This window comes from Agelaius tricolor, unplaced genomic scaffold (genome assembly GCF_023055355.1).
Source record: "Agelaius tricolor isolate 1412-34295 unplaced genomic scaffold, bAgeTri1.0.p SCAF_23, whole genome shotgun sequence".
NCBI lineage: Eukaryota > Metazoa > Chordata > Aves > Passeriformes > Icteridae > Agelaius > Agelaius tricolor.
Window position 1 is genome coordinate 9153600 of NW_027269283.1, and position 19393 is coordinate 9172992.

General features: G+C 47.0%; 2 protein-coding genes across 4 annotated transcripts; one reads left to right on the forward strand and one right to left on the reverse strand.

The window, feature by feature from the left end:
• The first annotated feature begins 281 nt into the window (after window positions 1-281).
• Window positions 282-5720, forward strand: PSMA7 (proteasome 20S subunit alpha 7). The gene is made up of 7 exons (XM_071446912.1): window positions 282-439; window positions 1656-1782; window positions 2625-2749; window positions 4037-4159; window positions 4503-4622; window positions 5173-5235; window positions 5493-5720. The coding sequence occupies exons 1-7, from the start codon at window positions 344-346 to the stop codon at window positions 5583-5585; spliced, it is 747 nt and encodes a 248-aa protein (XP_071303013.1). The 5' UTR covers window positions 282-343; the 3' UTR covers window positions 5586-5720.
• A 1938-nt stretch (window positions 5721-7658) lies between these two features.
• On the reverse strand, window positions 7659-19340 carry LSM14B (LSM family member 14B). 3 transcript variants are annotated; one of them, XM_071446907.1, is made up of 10 exons: window positions 19046-19340; window positions 14853-15016; window positions 14375-14510; window positions 13802-13918; window positions 11843-12013; window positions 11643-11741; window positions 10495-10656; window positions 10170-10323; window positions 9299-9478; window positions 7659-8954 (listed from the first exon to the last, which is right to left on the reverse strand). In XM_071446907.1, the coding sequence occupies exons 1-9, from the start codon at window positions 19164-19166 to the stop codon at window positions 9307-9309; spliced, it is 1296 nt and encodes a 431-aa protein (XP_071303008.1). In that variant the 5' UTR covers window positions 19167-19340; the 3' UTR covers window positions 7659-8954; window positions 9299-9306. The 3 variants fall into 3 exon arrangements, with proteins under 3 accessions (XP_071303008.1, XP_071303010.1, XP_071303009.1); XM_071446909.1 differs by having other exon boundaries at window positions 11643-11720; window positions 19046-19338; XM_071446908.1 differs by having other exon boundaries at window positions 11643-11723; window positions 19046-19338.
• Between the last annotated feature and the right edge of the window lie 53 nt (window positions 19341-19393).

Here is a 19393-nt window from a genome sequence, read left to right on the forward strand (position 1 = left end):
CGGCGAGGCCCCCGCACAGGGTGCCCAGAGAAGCTGCGGTTGCCCTATGCCTAGAAATCTGCAAGCCGGGATTGGACGGGTCTGGGAGCAACTTGGTATAGTGGAAGGTGTCCCTGCCCATGGCACGGGGTGATTTTTGGAGTCACTTCCACCCAAACCCCTCTGGGTTCCCTGCGCGCTGCGTGCGCCAGTTGCGGGGCGTGCCGGGCGCTGCGCAGCGTGCGCAGAGCGGAGCGCGTACGCCAAGTGCGCAGCGCAGACAGCGTACGCCAAGTGCGCAGCGCAGAGCGCAGCGGCCCCGCCCCCGGCCCGCCCGGATGACGGTGCGGGTTCTGCCGGAGCCATGAGCTACGACCGCGCCATCACCGTCTTCTCCCCGGACGGGCACCTCTTCCAGGTGGAGTACGCGCAGGAGGCGGTCAAGAAGGGCTCCACCGCGGTGAGTCGGCGGCCGCGGGGCTGGCGGGGCTGCGGTGGCGGACGGGGCCTGTGGCGGGGCTGGGCCGCGCTGCGCGCCCGGCCTGGCGGGCCCGGGAGGCCGCGGGAGCCGCTGTAGGGACATTCCCTGGGGGGATCCATGGTCCGTGGGGCTGCCCAGAGCCCCGAGCTTCCTGAGGGGCTCCGGCGGAGTGGCAGGCCCGGAGGGATCCTCTCCCGGTCCCTACGTGCTGCAGATTGAGATATTCTGTGTTTGTGCACGAGGCAGAGTCCGGCGCGTTGGGAACACGTCGGTAAAAGCCCTTAGGAGTGCAGTGCTTCTCCCGGCTTCCAGCTGTCCCAAGCCTTTGCTCAATGAAAGTTTTATTTCATTTAGGGGAGGAGGAAAAAGTGTTAATTTGTAAATATCGCTGTATTAGTGATTGTAATGAGTTCTAGCAACAATAAGTTTTAATTTTAAAAAGTCATAACTGTATTAGTAGTTGTAGTATGTTTTAATTGGCATTACCAAAAAGAGAATGTACCATTTTTGGGATGGGAATGAATATAACAAGATTTAGTGCCAAATAGATTCCTCGTTTTTTTCAGAAATTAAAAATACTGTGAAAGTGGAGACAGCATGCAATATAACCACCCATCTTGTCTCTTATTGAGATTAATGTTTTTGGAAACATTTGGAACATGCTGATTCCCATCCCCCTGTAAGAAACAGTGGGAATGAAAGGGAAGGGTTGAGAGTTGTTTTTTTCCTCCATGATGTTGGAAAAGCTGTATTCAAGGTACGAATTAGGAATTAAAGCAGCTACAGACAGAACGTTTTGGCAGCTGTAGGTGTTACGTGGCCTGCTCTTCAATGCCTTGGGCTCTGAGTTGAGCAGTGCCACTGGACTAGTGGGGTGTTTGTGGCTGTGGAAACACTGATGGTGCTGTTGGAGAAAGGACAGTTTGTAAGAGGAGCTGAGTCTGTCTCTTGGGAGCCACAGGGATTTAGGTTGTTGTAAACTGATGATGAAACTGCACCCTGAAATGCATTGCCATTTTTGTTACATCAGTCCTGCCTCCGGGTTGAGTGGGAAATGAAATCCTGACTTCAAGCTGAGGTAATGGTTACAGTGTGGGGGTTTGGGCTTGGTTACTGCTCACTTGAGCAATTCTGCAGCTATCAGGAATTTTGGACCTGGGTTAACTTTTGTACTTCTTCTTTTCATGCACGGAAGGTTGGAGTAAGAGGGAAGGATATTGTTGTCCTTGGTGTGGAGAAGAAGTCAGTGGCCAAGCTGCAGGATGAGAGAACTGTCAGGAAGATCTGTGCCCTGGATGACAATGTCTGCATGGCTTTTGCAGGTACATGGTGCCTTTGGGGCTTTTGGCAGCTTTTGGGGCACCTTTGGGCGTGTTGGTGGAATCTGGGAACCCAAAATATGGGGTGTAACTGGCTGAGAACTGTGGGAGGCACAGTATTTCCACAGTAGCTTTTTTTTTTTTTAATATGGAGAAGTAGAGTGTCAGTGTCAATAATATTTTAATATTTTTAAGAGGAGATCTGATTTAACTGACTAAAACAACAGGGTTTAGGTTCAGTGTGCAGGAATGAGAGGCTCAGTTCTTTCTCCTGCCTTGCTCCCTTAGCTACAGTCTGGGATATGTGCAGGGGTGTTCACAAACTTGAGGAAAATTTCTCTAATAAAAATAAGGCTGTAAGTGAAAAATGGCAGCATTAACTAAAAAGTAAATAATAATAAGAATTAAATAAGAAATAAATTTCTTTAAAGTCCTTTTTTTTAAAGGGTCACACTTTAGTCAGCTAACATCATGTTGCTGTAGCCTCATTAACTAGATGAGGTTTGCTGGGCAGATGAAACTGGACTGCATGAGGAATAATGTGTGTGAGAATAAGCACTGCAAATTAGCTGTGATATGGAATGCTGTCAGTAATACTCCCATTACCTGGTTCAGAATTATGTGTCACCTAACTCACAAACATGGAAGCTATAAACTAAACCCCTTAGTTATTTTTGTGCATTAACCACCTTCTGCTGCCTTACAAATGCTCTTGCTCAGGAAACCTCAGAGTTTGAGCTCTGCTTTGATTTTTCCCTTGCTGTTGACACTGACCCTGTGCCTTTTAGGGTCAGATTGGTGTTCTGAGGGTTTTTCATGACTCTGAGGCCACTCTGTCGTTTCAGGGCTGACAGCTGATGCCAGGATAGTCATAAACAGAGCTCGGGTGGAGTGTCAGAGCCACAGGCTCACTGTGGAGGACCCTGTCACCGTGGAGTACATCACACGCTACATTGCCAGCCTCAAACAGGTACCTGGGGCTGCTCAGAGCTGCTGGGGATGTGTCCTCACCTGACAGAGGTGTTTCATGCTCTTGTGTTAGCCTGTGCTATGCATTATGTGCAATTAGGTGTGTGACAGCTGGGACTAGAGTGTCACACGTGTAACATGAACCCCACCTTTTATAGCATGGAGTATCTGACACTTCCTCAAGCTGTGCAAATGTCTGTGCTCTGGCCTCACTCCACTTACCTGCTAAAAACACACTGTAGGTTTTTATTGGGAGTGGAAAAGAATAATTGAGTACTGTTTGAGTTTCTTCCCCCAAGATAAAGCAATTAGTTCTTGTAAGGCCTGCACAGCTCCATGTGCCATGTCATCAAGAGCACCCTGTTCATCTCACTCCCAGAACAGTGGGCCTGGGTCACTGTCTTTTCTTTTAACTCCTGCAAAGCCATTGCAGGGATGGGTAAGAGGGAAGCAAGTTGGTGCAGTATTTAATATGTTTTGTGTTTGATAGTCATGAATTTAGAATGAATTGCAGCATCAAAATATGCCCAGCTGTGTTCTGTGAGAAAATTACTCATTAGCCAGTGTATTAAACTGATTTTCAGCCACCAGCAAGAATTAGAGAAAATTTAATTTACTTATGCACAGATGTGCTGGAGCAGTGGTGATGGTAATAATGTGATTGTTGTAATAATCACTGGTCTGTCAGAGCAAGGCACCACTTGCAGAGTTTCACTTTGTTCCTTTATCCAATCTCACATTTGTGTCTGTCTCTCTGGCACATTCACCATTTCTCTCACCCTGTTGCAAACACACCTGGCCCAGCTCCTGCTGTGGTGCTGTGGGTGTCAGCCCTCCTGCCCCTGGTGTGTGACATGGCAGTGACTTTGCTAGCAGTGTCCCAGGAGGGCTGTGACATGGCTCCAGTGTTACCTGCTTACAGCAGGAGCTGCCATGATTTCCTGTGGAATCAGTGCAAATCATTGGTGAATACTCTTCAGGTGTCCTCATGGTATTTTTTGCACACTGGGGCTTGCAGACCTGGCTCTGGCTGCCTCAGCACCTCAGCAGGTGGGGAGGTGCTTCTGGGAGCTGTAACCAGGTGTAGGAACAGGCTTGGACAGGAAATTGGACAGGAACTACCTCTCACCTGCCTGCCTTAGGGGCTCCATGGGATACAGAGTCCTGACTAATGGAGAGAGCCAGCTAAAAGTATTTCTGGTGGCTCTTCTGGTTGTCACTGCTCCAGAGTGAGCTTTGCAGGTAGAAATGTGTTCAGAAGTGCCTGAGATGTGTCCTTTGTGCTCAGAGGTACACGCAGAGCAACGGCCGCAGGCCCTTCGGGATCTCCGCCCTCATCGTGGGCTTCGACTTCGATGGGACCCCCCGGCTGTACCAGACTGACCCCTCTGGCACCTACCATGCCTGGAAGGTGAGTGGGGGCAGTCCCTGCTGGAAAGGGAACATTTGTGAGTTAATGTCTCCTTTAAAGTGGGATTGGGGTAGAGGAGATCTCTGGCCAGATGGTGCTGTCTCACAGCTGCAAAAATCCTTAATGATCAAATGTGCTGAGAGTGGCCATCTGCAGTTCAGCTTTCCTTGGGAAGTCTTGTCCTGCTTTCAAAAAAAACCCCAAAACCAACCCATCTGTGCCAGATAACTGTCCTTGTGTGTGACAGATTATGCAATTGTACAACTTTGTGTTTCTTTCTTACTCTGCAAATGAAATCTTTTCTAAACTCCCATTCATTTTCTTTTTCCCTTAATGTTTCCAGGCTAATGCCATTGGCAGAGGAGCCAAATCTGTGCGTGAGTTCCTTGAGAAAAACTACACTGATGAGGCCATTGAAACGGATGATCTGACTATTAAACTTGTCATCAAGGCTCTTCTTGAGGTGAGGCTGTTTCACATCTCTTCTGTGGCTTTTCTCTGTCCAGATTCACTTCTTAGATGTGAATAAGGGAAAATACTTGTGGATGTCCCAAGGAAATACTGCAAAGGATCTGTGAGAGCTGTTTACTGTAGGCTGGGGGATGTTAGATTGAATTCAAAGTTCAGAATATTTGGGGTAATAACTTCCATACTTTACACAGAACTTACCAGCAACTCTGGGAAGGAATACAGACTTTAGTTCTGGGTGTTAACAAAAATTTACCAGAGATGTGCTAAAGCACATGCTGAATATTTTATTTTTTAATTGAAGTTTAGGATACAGAAAATAGCACAGGTCAGGTGGTGGGGCTGAGGTGTTCTCCATCTACCCAGGTTATTGGCACCACTGTGAAGACCCTTTTGAAAGTTAGTGCTGCTGGTGTTGAGAGCTTAAGAGCCAAGGAGTGAAATACACCCCATCCATATCTGTTCTCCTTCCAAGGAGACCTGAGGGGGCTTTGTTGGAGTGAATTCCTGGCCAGGCTCCTAAAGCTTCCCTCTGCCTCACGCAGGTGGTGCAGTCTGGTGGGAAGAACATCGAGCTGGCAGTCATGAGACGGGAGCAGCCGCTGAAGGTGAGGCTCTTGTTTGCTTCTCTCCCCTTGAGCCTGTCTCTGATACTGTCCTTGTTGATCTGCCTGCACTTAATCTCACATTTTGCACTGACAAATACTTCAGTTTATTCTTAGTGGCCAAGGAATGTTGTTGTGTCTGCAGCAGGTACCTGCTTTCAGATAAACAGCAGTTCTTCCCATGGCAGAACTACAATCACTTCCATGAATGTCTCTCAAGTTTATTGGTATCCTGAGGGTCACCCATGTTTCTGTTTTAGATCCTAAACCCTGAAGAAATTGAGAAGTATGTGGCTGAAATTGAAAAGGAAAAGGAAGAAAATGAAAAGAAAAAACAGAAGAAAACATCATGATGAATGAAATGCACCCGCTTAGCTGCTTCTTTTTAATTCGAGTGATGGGTTATTCTGTATAGACATGTAGGCATTCCAGTTACTCATACTGTGCTCTCTTGAGATCTACAATAAACCTACTGATTTTTTTTTAAAGCTGTTATTTAAAAAAACCTGTCTGTTCCTTGGATTTTAATTACCCAGGATGATCTGGTTGGCTACAGAACAGCAGCAGTGACCCATTAAAGGACAGAGACTTTGCTTGCATTTTTTTCCCTGGACACTTCACTTTGTTTAATGGTTCTTTTCTGCACTCTCTCAGCTCTCAGAATGTCCCTTTTCTTTTATTTACCTTAAGCAGCTGTCTTGGGGGTTGTATTATGGTCTCAACATAACTAATATGGAGTTGGGGTTTTTATTCCCTAATGGGCATCTTTCAAGGAGAAAAGGCTGGGTCTGCCTTGCAGCAGCCTGTGTGTGTTTTACTGCTAAAGGACAGGACACACAGGGGGTTGTGTTTTGTGGGCCAGCATGAGAATGTGCTGCTGCAGGCACAGGCTCAGGGCAGAGGGTGCATGGCCTGGTGATTCCAAGTCTGGTTCAGAGTAAAGCATTGCTGGTGTGGGTCCTGGGGGGCAGGATTTATGCAGCAGGAGCTAAACCATAACTATAGCAAGTGCTAGATACAACAGAGTTGTAGCTCCTCCACTTTCTCCTGTGGTCTTTGCCCTCACATGCTTCCTCTCCCCCTCTTACCCTGTGGTTTGAGATGGTTCCTCATCTCAGAGGAGCCTCAGGCCCCTCTCCACCTGAGCTCACACTCCCAAGTCTCAGCACTTGAAGCAATAGGAACAGGTGCTCTTTTATTGTAAAAGTTTCTCCCTTTGTACCCACCAAGTGGGTAGAACCAAACTGCCCTGGGAAGTTTGGTTCAAGACTCTTCAGTCTTGCACAGCCAGAGGGTGTGGGAGTGTCAGAGCAGGGCTGGGGGGGCAGCAGGCACAGCAAGGGCTGAATGTGGGCAGCTCTGTACTCAAGCCCCTGCTCAGGACACCCAGCGGCTCCAGGGATGCTCCAGGCAGCAGAGCTCACAGGGCTGGGCTCACAGGGCTGGGCTCTCCCAGCCAGGAGCTGTTTACAGGGAAATGCTGCCCAGCAAAGTGTGGGCAGAGGATCCCACAGGAGTCAAGGCCAGGGAAGCAGCAGTGCTGCTGCTGCTCAGGGCCACATCAGACCACAAGAGCCAGAGGAAGCGTGGTCCTGTAACACCAGGTTAATTTAGCAGTCCTTGGGCTGGAACATTGAAGTAAAAAAAGCTGCACTTGGTTTTCTGCTCAAGTCACTACAATTGCTCCCACACTGGGAATTTTCCATGGGGAAGCTGACAGGGCTGCAGCTGAGCCCCCAGTGCTCTGGGGAAGGGCTCACAGGTACCAAGCCCTGGGGCTGAGGCACAGCCACCAGGCCCCTCTGCTCCTGGACAGCAGGAGCCAGGCCAGCACCTGGCTTCACACAAACTTCAGCAGTGGCCAGGATGTGCTTATGCCTGGGAGCTGAAGCTCTGCTGTGGAAACAAGGGAATTGATCCCACTCAACTGAAAAGGCATAGCTACATGTGAATAATGGTGATTACACAGGAGCAATGAGGATTTCTCCTCCCATCCTCTGCCAGGGCAGTGCAATTCCATCTCCACACTTAGAGCCACAGTGGCTGCTTTGCCAGCAGCAAAATTAGAGGCAGAGCAGCTCTGAGCGAGCCATTTCAGCACACCCCAGCTTAGATGTGTGAGCCAGGGCCTGCAGCAGCAGCACTGGCTCCTGGGGAACCCCAGGGCCTCCCTCTGCAAGGCTGGAGTAACAAAACCTTCATAAGGCTGAGTCCCAGCACAGGAACCAGGGCAGCAGTACAATGTGCAGTGCCTGGATTTGGGTGTTTCAGCCTTTTTCCAATACTGTGTAACACCTCCAGGTTTGCCAGAGCTCTGCAGCCAGGTTTTCTGCACCTTGGATGGGAGCCCTGCAAGGCCAGGTGCCAGAGGAGGTGTAGGGAGTGATGTTATGGAGCTATGTACAGAACAGAGGTGGAGGGAAACATTAAACATTTACATGTTTATTATAATTACAATTTACATTACTCCAAAGAGCAGCCCCACTGCTATGTTCTAATTCTCAGCAATAAAGTCCTACAAAAATAAATCCAAGCTTTTACAGTAACCTAGGTCAATGCATAACTAAAAAAACTTGAGCTATGTAAGGGGTTCAGTCATCAAGGTGCTTTTTCAACAAAATTCCCTACCAACCAAAAACGGGACACATGCCTATAGCAATTTAACCCACTTATTTCATGCAAACAAAGGTAACCCCTCCCTCCCAGCCCTCTCCCCACATACAGATTTTTAAAAACAAAAGAAAAACAACTAAACTATTTACAGTATGGGGGTATAGAGGAAAGAAATTAAACATGCCCATCTGTTAAGCTTCATTATATGGTCTCCCATCCCTAGTTGAATGAAAACATTCCAAAGAGTTCCACCACAGTCTACAGAGTACAGAGAACTGTTTGCATTTGGTGCTGCCTCCAGCGAGGTACAAACCGAGGCAAACAAGTCAGAGCTTCAGGTGTCCTTCCCAGACAGTCACTACTGCCAAAAACTCTGCACATGAGTGGGGACAGTCACTGCTCCCATCCCACATGGTGTCCCCATGCTCCAGCCAGGAGCTCCAAGCCCCAGGCATTCCCAGCACCCTGCAGCTCAAGGCAGAGCCACGGTCCTGTGGTACCTCCAGCCCAGCAGCAGCCCACAAACAGCTGTACAGTCAGAAACACTACTACATGATCAACACTCCAGTATTCCCAAGTGACAATATACACAACTCCTCAGCACCAGGAATCCATTTCTCCAGATACCAAGTGCTACTTCACACCTGCTGCCAAGATCCGTGAGACCAGCAGCACCCAAAGGATCCATTTGGTTACTCAGAACAAACAAATTATAGCTGGTTTATTTCAAGTGAGCTTTGGTTCTGTGTTAAAACAGCATGATTTCTCTTCTCCAGGGTTCAGAAAAGGAGTCTGACTTTGAGCTTAGACTATAGCAGCCTTGAGAGACCCAGAAAGAAGAACCGTGTAAGTTAGTCTGCACTTGAAAAACACAAACAAAAAGAAAAGACACCCTGAAGAAGGTACCCCTGAACACATTCCCTCTTCCAAAAAAATTCCAGCAGACAGTGGCTGGTCCAAAGTAAGTCCAAAATATAAGCAGTAGTACATGAAATTCTGTCGCTTGAGCTGAGACAGTAAACAATATGAACCATTTTCCCACGTTAGTGCAGCAGTTGGTTGTTTTCTTTTTATATACAGTTTCATTCTCTCAGGAGAGATGTTTGAACCTATTCAGAAAAAGGCAGAGTTAGATTTGATATTATGGGGTTCTTCTCCCAAGAAGAGAAATAGCAAAGCTCATACCCCTGTATGAGTTGAAATGCTTAGTTAGAAATTAAAAGCTGCTTGCTTGAGCTGAGCTTTTTCACAGACAGGTGAGACCAAGAAATCAACACATTAAACCACCCCATCTCCTTCTACCCTTTAGAAATAATCAATCAGACCCAATAAGGAACAATTATTGATATATCCATGAGACTGGAGGGCAAAACAGACTGCACGGACAGTTCAGGCAAGGAGTAAGAGACAAACCTGGCTCAGAGAGAGCATTTACTCTTGCTAGAGCACTTGCCTCTGAAGTTACACTCTGCCAGTACCAGCTCTGTGAGTGGTTTGGTTTCTCCTCGCTGCTCCACTCCCCCTTCCACCTCGAAATCCACCTCGGAAGCTGCGGCCACGAAGGAACCGTCCAGACACTCCAAAGGTCTCTGTATTGAGCTTCCTCTCCTCGGCCCACGTGGTGCGCCTGGAACTGAGCAAGGCTGAGTAGTTCAGCTTGAGCACAAACATGAAAGAACCACCAGCCCACTCAGAGAGGAAGCCTCAAACCCCTGATTTTGTTGAGCTGCACTGCAACAAGCACCAGCTGCAGTGTACCTGCTCTAACCCATCCCCTCTGCAGCCACAGCACAGAGCCGAGGGAACCCCTCATGCTGACACTAAAGGGATGTCTCATTTCTCCAGGCACTTGAGGGCACCAGTGGTGGCAGTGAAGGCTGAAGCTTTCCCTTCATATTCCCCACATTTAACCTAATGCATTTCCACAGCCAGAGCTGACCTCTCTGCCCCACCTCCAGGCTTAGCTCATTCCTGTCTGCCAGCTGCACCTTCAGTACAGCATGACCCTGATGCCTCCTCTCCCACAAGCCAGATAAGGAATTTGTTTAAAATCAATGGGTTCAAAGTCAGTACTGGGAAACAGAAATAGAAACTCCTCTATCATAGTTTAGGCAAGTGTATCATATCAGCTGAAATGCTTTTTGTTTGGTCCCACTGCATAAAGCTTGGTTCACATCACTTGTGAGCCATCAAATGCATGGCAATATTCCCTGTCTAAAGGGTATTCTAACATTTTTAAATAATTAAACCATGTCACATAGATTATGTCTGAAATTTTATGCCTAAAATTCCATTTAAAAACCAAGCTTTTAAAGAACACTCACCTAGATTTCAGTTCTGAAGAAATGTTGTCAAAAAAAGACTTGGATTTATCATAATAGCAGTTGGGCCCCAGCAGGTCCTCCTCTGCGTTACCATCATTGTTTTGGGTTGCCACTCCAGGGTCCCCTTTTTCTTCCCCCGTCTCTGCTTTGTCATCTGAAGATAATGAAATGTATTACACTTCCTTGAGGCACACACTGCAGAGCCATCTGTTCTCTTGCTCCCTCAAACAACATGTGAGAGGTAATCATGCAGTTTCTCAAAACCAGTTTGTCTATGCAGTGTTTACTACTAGCTCAGCAATTCATATTTAATGAAGGCACAAACCTTTAAAGTTTAGTTTCTTCTTGAATTCTTTATCAAGCTCCTCTCTGTTGAATTGTGCATTTGCACTTTCAAAGTCAAAGTCACCTTCAAACTTTATTGTATTTTCCTTCACAGTAGTTGGTCTGTTTTGTCCTCTAGAACGGTTTCTGGTTCTCCTGTTTCCTGAAAGCAGGAGAGTTTAAACACTTGGTAACGCACAGGGAGGTTACATGGCTTGCTCAAGACCAGAGGAAACCAGGGATAGAACTCAGGAGTTTCTGGCTTCCAGTCCTGTGGTTAGGCCACATCTCTTTGAAAGCAACTTCTGATTTTGGCTGTAGAAGACACATTACAGCAACACTTTAACTTTCTGAGCAGCATTCCTGGATGTCATTCTTACCACTAAGAGTGCACCCAACTTTCCTTCCAGTGTGCAGAGAGGAAGGCAGAACAAGCACTACAGCAAGAAAAGCTGAGGGAGGTGGGGAAAATTATCTGTCTGCTCTTCACCTGCAAACACAGCACTGTAATTAGCCTAAAACCCATCTTGATGGCAAAGAGGAGGTCTCAGAAAATCCATCAAAAAAGACTCATCTACCCACAACTGGAGCTTGTATTCTGTCTAGTTTCTCATTTCCAACTGAGATGCTATCAACTCCTTTTTGAAAAAGCTATAACCCATTCTACACACTAATTAATTTGAAGGCCTGAGAGTCTGAAGTGTTCTTTCCTCTCCTTTCTCATTTTATTTGGGCAGAAACCTCTTTGAATGTCACTTGCTTCTGGCCCATGCTTATCTGCCACTTTGAAATCAGAATTCTGCTCTATGGAGGTGAGTGTTCCATAGCTGCTCTGTTATAAAAGCTCTGGAAAGTTTTAAACAGGCTGCCTCTCCCAGGAAATACACTTGAGATTTCAGAGAAATCCAGTTGCTGCTGCCAAGTCACAGCATTGATTTTTATGACATACCTGCAACTTTCTAGAAAAGGCGCTAGAACTCTGTCCCTGGAATGTTCTGAACTTCTGCGACTCCAGAAGCTGTTTTGTTAGGGAAGCATCTCTGGATGCCCAAAGCTTTCTCCCAGTCTTCTGTCAGTTAATCCTTCACTGAAGTTAACACCTTTTGCCTTCACAGGCTGTTGAGACTGTTTAGCGTCAGCTTAACCTACCCGATCTTCTCCTTTGAGGTCTTCTGTTTTCATCATTCACCTGTCCTTGGGTTTGCACAGGTGCTGCCTGAACTGTATCTACTGAACAAGAAGGATAAACTTTAAAGGAGCACAAGAACATTCCCCAGGCAGCTCAGGGTTGCAGTGCACCTTGGAAGGCTGCTCCAGCCCAGCTCGGGGCTGGAGCAGGGTGTACGTACCGCTCGCTTTGCTGCTGGCTGGCGGGACCTGGCGGGCGCTGCGCGGGATCCCCGGAGTCACCTTCCCTGGGGGCAGCTTTTGGGAATTCATGCTGTCTACGGGGCCAGTCTGGACAGCCTGCTCTACCATGGGGCTTTTGCGGACTGGGTGAACAGAAGGAAAGCCAGCACCTGGAAAAAATCCCAATGACTAAGTGCCTCTCAGAAAATGAGCCAACACCATTCAAACCCTGCCCACTTCTAGGGGAGAAACCGTTTGGTCAAGAATGACTCAAAGCCTTGAGTGTGCATCTTTACAGGTTAAGTTTAAGTGGCACCAGGTAAGGCACCACTGCCATACAAGTCATGGCTCTCATAATCCAGAGCCTCAGTTTCAGGAAATATACCCAAATATTTCTTAAATCAAGTTAGACAAACATTAAACAACCAAGCCAAGTCAGTCACTCAGTTTATACCAAAATCTAATTTCTACGTTATGCAGGATTTTACTTTATATGGTAACTTTAAATCTGAAACAAAAATTCACCATTTTGAAACTGTTCAACAAAGTTACCCCACTTTGTCAAAAAGGTTTTGCAGCAAAAGCTTAAGCACCTCAGCTATATCCCCTTTTGTAAGCCGCTTTTAGAAGTCCTTCAACTTCATTGCTTATTGTTAGAGCTTTCAGACAAAGAAAACCTGAAACCAGACCAGGATCTCAAAGTTACCCTTTTAAATTCCTTCTTGGTCAAGGCCAAAGTGTTACCAAGACTTCTGTTGCTCTTCCATCCAGGCTTATTTATTCACACTACAAAACATGTAAATACTTTTCATGGTTTGGTATACCTTACACCAATTATATTAAAAAGTGACAGTCTTCAGTACTCAGAAGAAACACTGCATTCTAGGTTTAATTAGAAGGTTTGGAGTACTACAGGTTCATGTAGTTATGCATAAGAACTGCTTGGAAGCAAACTTTAACTGAATATATATTAAAAGAGCAAGAAAAGTGAAAAGCTGAAGAGTTCACACAAACCAAGCCACTGACAGTTCTGGGTCACCCAAGTCCAACATGAGATATACCCAGTAGGTTACATCATGCAGGTTCCCAGTTAATGTATACCTGGAAAACTTGCAAGGAAGACAGACATATCCTAAGGATTATTGAGTAGGACAAAGCTGATGTGCAAGTTTAACATGAGAAAGTTTCAAAGTTTAGCTGAGTATTGAGAAACTATGTACAGATAGATGGCCAAAAGCAGAGAGTAAGTAAAAAGCTTCATGCCAACACAAGCATACATGCTTAAGCTAAAACCAGATGAAGCTAATTATCATGTTTAAATGCAGGCTGCACCTGGTCACCCTGCTCTGAGGAATGTCAGTCTGGTATCTCAACTCAACCTTCTCTAAAGGTTTTACACATAGAAGCAAGCACCCAGAACCATGTTATCTCTGCTACTCAGGAATCACTAGCTGTTAGTCATGCTTTACTAACTGGGAATCTGGACAAGTTACAATGCCCCATCATGCATGAAATCTACCCTGATGTTTCCTCAGTTATAGAAAATACAACCAAATTTCTGATCAGCCTAAGTCTCCAACCACAGGCCACCCACAATTGAAGCAGTGTGCTTCTTTTTCCAGGAAAGGCTGACCAATTCCTCACCCAAACCCTATGGTGACACATGTTCCTGGACAGGATGCAGCACATTAGCATCTCTAAACTTCATCCTTCTCCTGATACTTACACAAGAGGATCCACTGTCCTGGACTTTTCCTTTCTCCTGTCTCTCTAATTGATACTTCTAGGACAGGAGCAATCACACTTCATGTAATGAAAGGCAAAAAAAAGCTGAGAACAAACTAGTTCTACTGGCATTACCCATAAAGCACTATCATTCTAGGAGGGGTTAACAAGAACAGTGTTTGCAAGTGCCATGCAGTTCTTCCAAATATTTGGAGTCCTCAAACTGCTGTTACCCTTGGAAGAGAGCTGATGGGGCTCTGAAGACATGTCAGGCTCTGAAACAGGTTGTGGAGACGGAGAAGAACTAGGGCTGGAAGCAGCTGCTGATGCTGGAGGGCTTACCAATTTCTCTAAAGAGATAGAGGGAAGAAGAGAGAGCAGAGATACATGGATAAGATACAAGGTAGTGAAACATCTGAAGGATTTGGAAAGAGATACAAGATTCTCTAGAACAGCATTAGAGCAGCTTATTTACAGTCCTCTCTGGAAATACAAGTTCTTTTTACATGTGATGTGAGGTGTGTTAGGTTAGAAATTAACTGGCCTCAACTGTCAGGTATTCCCAATAATTTCAGAAAGAAACTTCAGCTATTTAGTTTGTTTCTTTCACGTGTGTGTGTGCACATGCAAGTGAAACATAGGCCTCCTTGCAGTAAAACCATTGCACAAAGTTGTGAGCTGCTTATTCACTGCTCCTTGCAGCCTGACACTCGGCAAGGAGTTTGGTGTTAGTTACTGTTATTTGCTTTCACAGCAGCTGCATACAAGACCATCCCTCTATTCTAGCAAGTAAAGTTTGTACTTACCTAAACCTAAGGAAGCTGCATACTGCTGGCTAAGCAAAGAGCTGGCAGCAAGCTGGCTGTAAGGTGGCATACCTCTAAACGGGCTGTAAGGCACATGTGGCTGAAAGGATGATGTAGAGGCAGAGCCCAGTGAAGACTGTAACAAGACAAAGTACATTTCCATTTACAGTGTCCAACAGTCAACTTGCTTTGGCAGTGATTCTTTACTTCATGTACAGCATTACTAAAGCTTAAGTAAATTCTGAGAAGGGTTAGTTTACCTCTTTATGATTTTCTGCATTCTCAGCTAGCTCTGGCTTTTGTTGACTGAAGTCTTAATGCTGCTGCTATTTTAAACATTACAACAAAATTCAGGATGCTTTAAATAATCTGAAGATTCCTGGACACACTGACTTGCCTTTATTTCTAGAAGTTTTTACCAAAATGCAGTCCTTCAACACCAATCTCAGCTTTTTACCAACACTTGAGGCTAACTTACTTGGACAATGGCAGGATCTTGTGGCAGAGTGTGCTGAGCTTTTGGAGGTTCACAGACAGTGATGTCTTTGATGTCACTTCCTCGAAAAATAATGTACTCATAGATTTCTTCTCTGGGAGGAGCCGGTCTGTCTGTGGGCCGGTCCTCGGTCCCGAAGGATCGCACTGGAGCATGGAAATGGTGACATTAGTGCACAACTGCCACTGCAGCACTCTGCAAACTCACATTCATGTGATTAAAAAGTATTCCTTCAACACTTGCCATTTGTAACAACAACAACAGCTTCTTCCAGAACCCTCAACCTCCTCACACACATCTGCTCCCTCAAATGCCAACTTTTTCAGCAGCCTGTGTAAACAGTTTTGTTTACATCAAGCTGTGAAGGTAAAGACCATAGACCAGCTGGAGTGAAGAATCCTACTCCAAACCCAAGGACTTCCCCACAGTGCTGCACTCTCCTTCCCTCCCCAGCAGCTGTCCCATGGAGGCATTCAGCTCCAGACAACTGCACCAGACCCAGGGGAGGCCCCTGAAGCAGCAGGGGGAAATGGTAGAAGGCTTTAGAGCTCAAATCTGCACCTTTGGTTTCATACATTTATTATGCAGATAGAGGTGGTTTTTATCAATGGTAAAACTTCCTATTAAAACTCCCTCTCTACTCCAATGTCACTGTTTTTATGATTAATGTGACTACAAAGCAAGCCACCAGTGATAAATCTAAGTGCTTAGGGAGGCCTTACTGAGTGCCAGCTACCAGAATACTTGAACAGACACTCACCAGCAATGTCACACATCAGAGTGGAAAAAAAAAAGACTTCAGCTGACTGTGGCAACTACTAGGTAGAAGCATAAATTAATTTGAGCCATTAGGAAAGAAGAGGTCAGACTGGATTATTGGCACAGGAAAACAGATAGCACAGTTACATCACTGTGGCACTGACAGGTAAAAGCTTGAAATTTCAGCCACAAGTTACAGAAACTTCCAAGTTCACTGGTGTGGCTGTTTTCTGTGTTTGAGAGGCACTCCCAGCTCAGATGAGTACCAGCACATACTGGCTTGATGCACATTTTCTGCCCATGGAAGAACTCTTGGATTGGACTCCCTCAATTGCTTCTAACAGGTTATCACAGAAGCACTGAAACACCTCCACCAGGACATGCCACTCTTCCTGTCACACAGATGGGGGCACCACATCCTCCCAGGAAAAAGAGCACCAAAAGTGGATGCACTGAGCATCCTTGGCACACCATGCTGCTCCTAACTTACAAGGAGTTGTAGCCAGGGATACTCAAGAGTCCTGTCCCAGGGTGTATGCAGGGGGCTCACCTCACACCAGGTAGCAGTGAGTGCCACAAATGGCCTTCACCTTGGTGAGCTCCCAAGGAGCAGGTGAATGCCAGAACATCCCTGTCACACTGCTCAGCACCTCAGCTGCACCTAACAGGAAGGAGATCTTCACTGGTACCAGGACAAGCTGTCAGTCACTGCCTTTCAATGGCCATCTTCCATGAGTTCCTAGGGTAAATAACCTCTCCAAGTTATTTTAGATCTCCAGCTGCTGTTTGATCATATTACAGCTGTAACCCAGTCAACCAGAAGCAGATTATAAACTGAAAGCAATGCTTGTAGCCTTTTGGACATGAACTGTACCACTGATCTCTCTGTTCAAAATTAGATTATTACAGCTCATGGCAAGATGTACTAAAGGTACCCAGGGCTCCTGCAGGATTCCACAGCAAGCTTGGAAGGCACCATGACCAGCCCATCAACTTTCACATGGACAAACACACGGCCTGCAAAGCCCAAAGCTGCCCAGGCAGCCTTGCAGTTGGTCCCAAGGTTTCTAACAAAAAAGGTGGAAAGCCAAGTCCTTGTTGTAGACAAAACAGGGCTGGAGGAGTTGAGCTTGCCTGTCCCTGCACCTCAGGTGTTTAACTGTTGCTGGCACAGCACAAAGTGCAGCTAAAGTTCCTGTGGAGGTGGGAAGGGCTGTCTACCATGAAGTTACTGACAATTGCTTACAGATGGACAGAAAATCAATCCCACAGCACTGCAGCTCCTGGTTTACAACACAGCTCCTACTCATGTAGGGCTGTTGAGCTTAAGCTCTGAAGGAGCAGGAAGCACAGCAAGACTGACTGGAAAGCAGAGCTTACATGGATCTTTTTTGTTCAAAATCTCCAGTTGCTTCAGACTTCTACTTAAGGGGGAGCAACTTCCTGACAGGACAGCAGTGGGTTTAAACTTCCTTTGTTTGCAATTTAAGTTTAGCCTCTAACAAAACAGACAACTTTCTTGTAGTGATTAATTAAGCCCATGGAATCTCCAGCATTTAAGATTCTGTGCACATATTGAGGTTTAACAAATATAAATCAATTGAAGTCAGCCTGGCTTCAAGTGAGAGGCTGAACCAGATTTCCTGAGGTCTCTTTCAATTTAAGTATTTTTTTATGAATAGTAGAACTAAAGAGAATGGTACTGGCATTGCACATGGAAGTGTTTAAACAGTGGCATCCAGGGTTTAACAACAATTTACCTGCAGTCTGGACAATTTCAACATTGTGCCAGTAATTCATGGCCCTTCTAATGCCTCAGAGATCAAGTGTTTTAAACCACTGACATCACATACCAGGTTGATACTGCCTTGACTAACTTCAACATTGTTGCTACATTTGTAATTCTGACACTAATTTTGCTTTGCTATAAAGTCTCTAAATTTGAAAAACCCCTCTGAGCTACAATGAAAAGCAGGCTTTGTGATATAAAGTTTATGGAACAGCTCTTTAGGTAGGGAAAAATGTATTCGCCACCTACTGCAACAACCACTTAGGCATTCCAGTTTATCAAAACTGAACACTGAGAAACCAATAAATACAGGAACTGGCAGAAGTCTTATCCAGAGCATATATTTACTCACATCATAAAGCACTTTAATCACACATGCCTATGAAACACACCAGGTCTGAAGAAGCAAGAGCAATGTGTAAGGCAGGACTATGTAAGGAACCATTTCTACTGCTGCTGGGTCAAGGTGAAGACCTTCCTGCACCTACAGGAAAGGAACTGCATCCTTCCAGCAACCTCTCGAGTACTTTGAGCCAAGCACTAACACAAACAGCTCCATTTGTGCATTTAAATAAATGGCTACATTCCTAGGAAAAAAAGTGAATTTGAGAAAACTCACATTTTTAACTTCAGAAAGCACTCTAATAGGTGTTAAATAATGTCCAGCATCACATAAACATCATTATGCTGGTAAACACTGGGGCACAGGCTGCCTTGCGGGTAGTTGTGAATCTGGCAAGTCAGTGCCTCCTGCCAGCAAACAGCCTTCCAAAACAAAAGGTGTTTGTTTTGTGGACAACCCCGATGGCGGGCTGCAGGCAATGAAGAACGTGTGAACTTCCCAGAAAAAAGGAATGACAAAACTCAGGGAAAGAAAACGCCGATGCACATGAGCTGAAGTAGCCAAGCTGGACTTGAAAAGCAGTACAGGAGTAAGTTCATGTTTGAGGGACTAAACAAGACAGGACAGGTTGTACTGAGATGAAATACAGGAGTTCCCAGCACAGTGACAACTGAACCCAAATGACACTGTTTCCAAGACAATGATCAGTATTTCTACAGGGAAACAAAATGCAAAGCCTCGCTGAGGAGCAGCAAGGTCGGCGAGCCAGACCCACGTGCAGGTGGCCCCCAGCGCTCTGTGTAGCAGCTCCCACCCTCCTCACCTGAGCAGAGTCCAGTTATCAATCACGGAAGGAACAAAGACACAACAACAGCAACTGTTTTCCTCAGCGCCGGCCTGGGGCCCTCCTCGAGCCGAACACCGACACACAGCCGAGCGAGGGGAACCGAACCACGCACAGCGATGCCGAGCGTCACCTCCCCGCTTCTGACAATGGCAAGGGGAGCCAGCGCTGCCGGCAGCGCTTCTACCCGGGAGCTCCCGGGGAGAGCCGAGGGCTGCTCAGCATCCCGGGCCCTGCCCGCTCCTCCGGCGCGGCCCCTGTCAGTGCTGACTCACGGAGAGCAGCAGCGCTCCGGACCCGGGGCTCCAGCCCCGCCACAGCCCCGCGGGGCGGGCGGGCCCCGGGCGCGCTCATTGTTCGCGGCACGGCGGCCCCCGCCGCGTCCCCTCAGCCAGCGCCGGCCTAGGCCCGCCCGCGCCCCCCACAGGGCCCCGCCTCACCCTTGGCCAGCGCCACGGTGGAGTTCTCGGTGTCGATGGTGTAGAGGATGCCCTCATAGCGGATCTGCGCCTTAGAGATCAGGCTGATCTTGCTGCCGATGTAGGGGGTCCCCGAGCTCATGGCGGCGGCGGAGCCGGGGGAGGGGAAGGGGGGGGTCCCAGAGCCGCGCGGAGCCGCCGCGCCGCCCACGCGCACTGCGGAGCCGGGACCCCGCCGCGCGCGCCTTATATAGGGCGGAGGGAGACGGGCCGGGGGGAGGCGGCGGGGGGCGTGATGCGGTACCGCGCATGCGCCGCGCGCTATTGACCAGACGGGAGAGACGGGGTCAGACGGGGAGGGGCGGAGGG